Below are 3,457 nucleotides of genomic sequence, written 5' to 3' on the forward strand. Positions count from 1 at the left end.
TACTTGGTGACACGTGATAAATGGCTAGTGGTGGAAAACCTTTGGGGTTCGGTCTGTTTGCTCATGTCTTGTGCTTTTATCTCAAACAGTGACCTTCTTGTTGACTTACAAATAGCTTCTTGGTATCCTAATAATTTTTTGTTGTATGAGTGATGCTCTTTGTTAATATTATTCTTAATTGCTTTCTTTTGCTTATATATGTATATGTATATGTATGTATGTGTATATTTTAAGGTTAAATTTGTCATGGTTACAGAATATGGATAAAACTTGGATGCAAAAGAATAGACGGAGCAAAGAATATTGGGATGGTTTGCAAAAATTCTTAGATTATGCATTCCAGAATTCAAGTATAAATGGGATGATATTATGTCCATGTAAAGAATGTAAGTGTGGTGTATGTATTACCAGGGAGAATGCAGAACTTCATTTGAAAGTTTATGGTTTTGTTAAAGGATACACCCATTGGGCAGCTCATGGAGAATTTGTTTACTCTAGTGCACCAAAACCTACTTCCCATGATATCTCACATGGGGTACGGGATGAACTTGATGACATGCATGGTTTGGTTCATGATGCATTGGGAATTCCTGAACAAGATCATACAAGGATAGATGGAACTGAATACAAAAGCCAATTGCCCAATGTAGAAGCTGAAAAGTTTTACAATCTAATTGATAATTCTAACAAAGAGCTTTACTCTGGATGTAAAAGATTCTCAAAACTTTCATTTATGATTCGGTTGCTTCACCTCAAATGCCTTGGTAAACTCAGCAACAAAATTTTTGATATGTTACTTGATTTGTTGAAAGAAACCTTTCCGGATGCGATGGATGGTTTGCCTAAGTCTTATTATGAAGCTGAAAAGTTAATGAAGGAATTAGGACTTGGGTATGATAAATATGATGCATGTCCGAATGACTGCACTTTGTATTGGGGGGTAGATGCAAGAAGAAAGCATTGTGAAACATGTAAAGAACCCAGATGGGTTAAATCTGAAAATGATTCGACTGGTGAGGGAAGAAAAATACCGCATAAGGTTTTGTGGCATTTTCCCCTAAAACATAGGTTACAACGCCTGTTTATGTCCTCCAAAATTGCAGGCCATATGAGATGGCATACAGAGGGTCGTACTAAGGATGGTAACATGAGGCACCCTGCTGATTCTCCATCTTGGCAAACATTTGACTTTCATCATCCAGAATTTTCTCAAGATTCTCGTAATGTGAGGTTGGGCCTAGCATCAGATGGATTTAATCCATTCAAAAATATGAGTTCAACTCATAGCACTTGGCCGGTAATATTGATGCCATATAATTTGCCGCCATGGATGTGTATGAAACAACCGAACTTTATATTGTCATTGTTGATACCCAGTCCATTTGCACCAGGAAATAATATTGATATATATTTAAAACCTCTCATAGCAGAATTAAAGGAATTGTGGGATGTTGGAGTGAATACATATGATGCATCAAGAAAAGAAAACTTTCAACTTCGTGCAGCACTTTTATGGACCATTAGTGACTTTCCAGGTTATGCAATCCTCTCTGGATGGAGCACTAAAGGAAAACTTGCATGTCCTGTATGTCATAAATACACATGTTCACAGCATCTGCAAAATTGGGGAAAATATTGCTATATGGGGCATCGGAGGTACTTGGAAATGAATCATCCATTTCGCAAAGTTGCTAAATCTTTCAATGGAGCTGTAGAGTATGGAAAACCACCAGGAAGGTTAATGGGGTCTACAATTTTAGATGAGTTAGCTGGTTATAGTATTAAACTTGGGAAGAAAGTTAGTGACAATCCAAAATTGCCATTTAATTGGAAAAAATTAAGTATTTTCTTTGATTTGCCCTACTGGAAAGACAATATGATACGTCATAATCTTGACGTTATGCACATTGAGAAGAACATTTGTGAGATCATTATGGCTACATTATTGAATCTGGAAAAAACCAAAGATAATAAAAAATCACGTCTTGACCTTCGTGATATGGGTATAAGATCATAATTGCATCCCATTGAGAAGGGAAATGGTAGGAGTGTTCTGCCTCCAGCTTGCTTTACAATTGAAAAAGAAGGAAAAGGAGATGTTTTGCAAAGTTTTGAAAGGGATAAAAGTTCCAGATGGCTACGCAGCAAATATTTCTAGATGTGTTAAAGTAAAGCCACCAAAAATTTCTGGATTAAAAAGTCATGATTACCATATTTTGATGCAACAGCTTCTCCCAATAGCTTTGTGAAGAACTTTATCAAAAGCAGTTCGCTCTCCTTTGATCAAATTGAGTAGGTATTTTCGCAAGTTGTGCTCCAAAGTTTTGGATCCAACAGATTTAGATCATTTGGAAAAAGAGATTGGTATCATACTTTGTCAATTGGAAAGGATTTTTCCACCATCCTTTTTTAATGTGATGGTACATCTAGCTGTTCATTTGGTTAGCAAAGCAAAAATAGGAGGGCCTGTTCATTATCGGTGGATATATCCTATAGAAAGATACTCATGAAATATTTAAGTGAAGTATTTTGAAAATTTTAGACATTTTTAATAATTAACTTCATCTCAATATTATAAACCTGAATTAAAACTTGCCTTGTCAAGGTATTTAGGAACTTTGAAATTCTACGTCCGAAATAGAAGTCGACCAGAAGGCTGCATTGCTGAAGGGTATTTAGCCGAGGAATGTTTGAATTTCTGTTCCTTATACCTAGCTGATTATGTTGAAACGAAGTTTAATCGGACAAGTAGAAATGATGATGTGGGCAACACCTCAAGTGAAGGCTTGGATGTATTTTCCAGTTCATGTCGTTCATTAGGAAAAGGAACTCCAACAAATTTCAGCAATGAAATTTTGAGAAAAGCACATCAATATGTGCTATTTAACTGCGACCACATCAAGCCATATGTTGAGTAAGTAAATTCCTTTCAATTCAAAAAATTATATATGTTAAATACTTAGTGAGTTTCTATATGCAGCCAACACCATAAAATGGTGGAGGAGCAAAATCCATATGCTGGAAAACATGTCATTGAGCGTATTCATTGTGAGAACTTTGCAGATTGGTTTTTGGACCATGTAAGCTCAACAATCTTACAGGTTCTATTATCTTTTTTTTTATGCATAAAAGAAGAAATTTGTCATTGTTACATTTTGTATATAATAGGTTAAGCAGATTCAAGTGGCTGATGATGTTGACATCTCCAAAGATTTGAAACTTCTAGCTAGGGGTCCAAATAATGTGGGGAGAACATATCAAAAGATTCTTGTCAATGGCTTTCACTTCCATACAAGACAATTAGAATCTCAGAGGAAAACTCAAAATAGTGGGGTTCTTGTCAATGTGTGACGCCCCGAAAGATTGAGTGTGAGAACCCGAAAATTTTTATATATTTTCGAGACATTATTTTGTTTCCTTGTCTATAATTTTATGCCTTTCTTCAATATATTAATTT

At 35.4% G+C, this 3,457-nt stretch overlaps 1 protein-coding gene across 1 annotated transcript; it reads left to right on the plus strand.

Annotated features, from left to right (window-relative positions):
* Nucleotides 1–259: 259 nt before the first annotated feature.
* Nucleotides 260–2,017, plus strand: LOC140015166 (uncharacterized). Its single transcript, XM_072067068.1, has one exon. The coding sequence runs from the start codon at nt 260–262 to the stop codon at nt 2,015–2,017; it is 1,758 nt and encodes a 585-aa protein (XP_071923169.1).
* Nucleotides 2,018–3,457: the final 1,440 nt, after the last annotated feature.

Source organism: Coffea arabica, chromosome 10e (assembly GCF_036785885.1).
Source record: "Coffea arabica cultivar ET-39 chromosome 10e, Coffea Arabica ET-39 HiFi, whole genome shotgun sequence".
Lineage (NCBI taxonomy): Eukaryota > Viridiplantae > Streptophyta > Magnoliopsida > Gentianales > Rubiaceae > Coffea > Coffea arabica.

Bases quoted from the DNA above. Each gene is read 5' to 3' on its own strand.
- LOC140015166 (XM_072067068.1), top strand. From the start codon at position 260: ATGGATAAAACTTGGATGCAAAAGAATAGACGGAGCAAAGAATATTGG.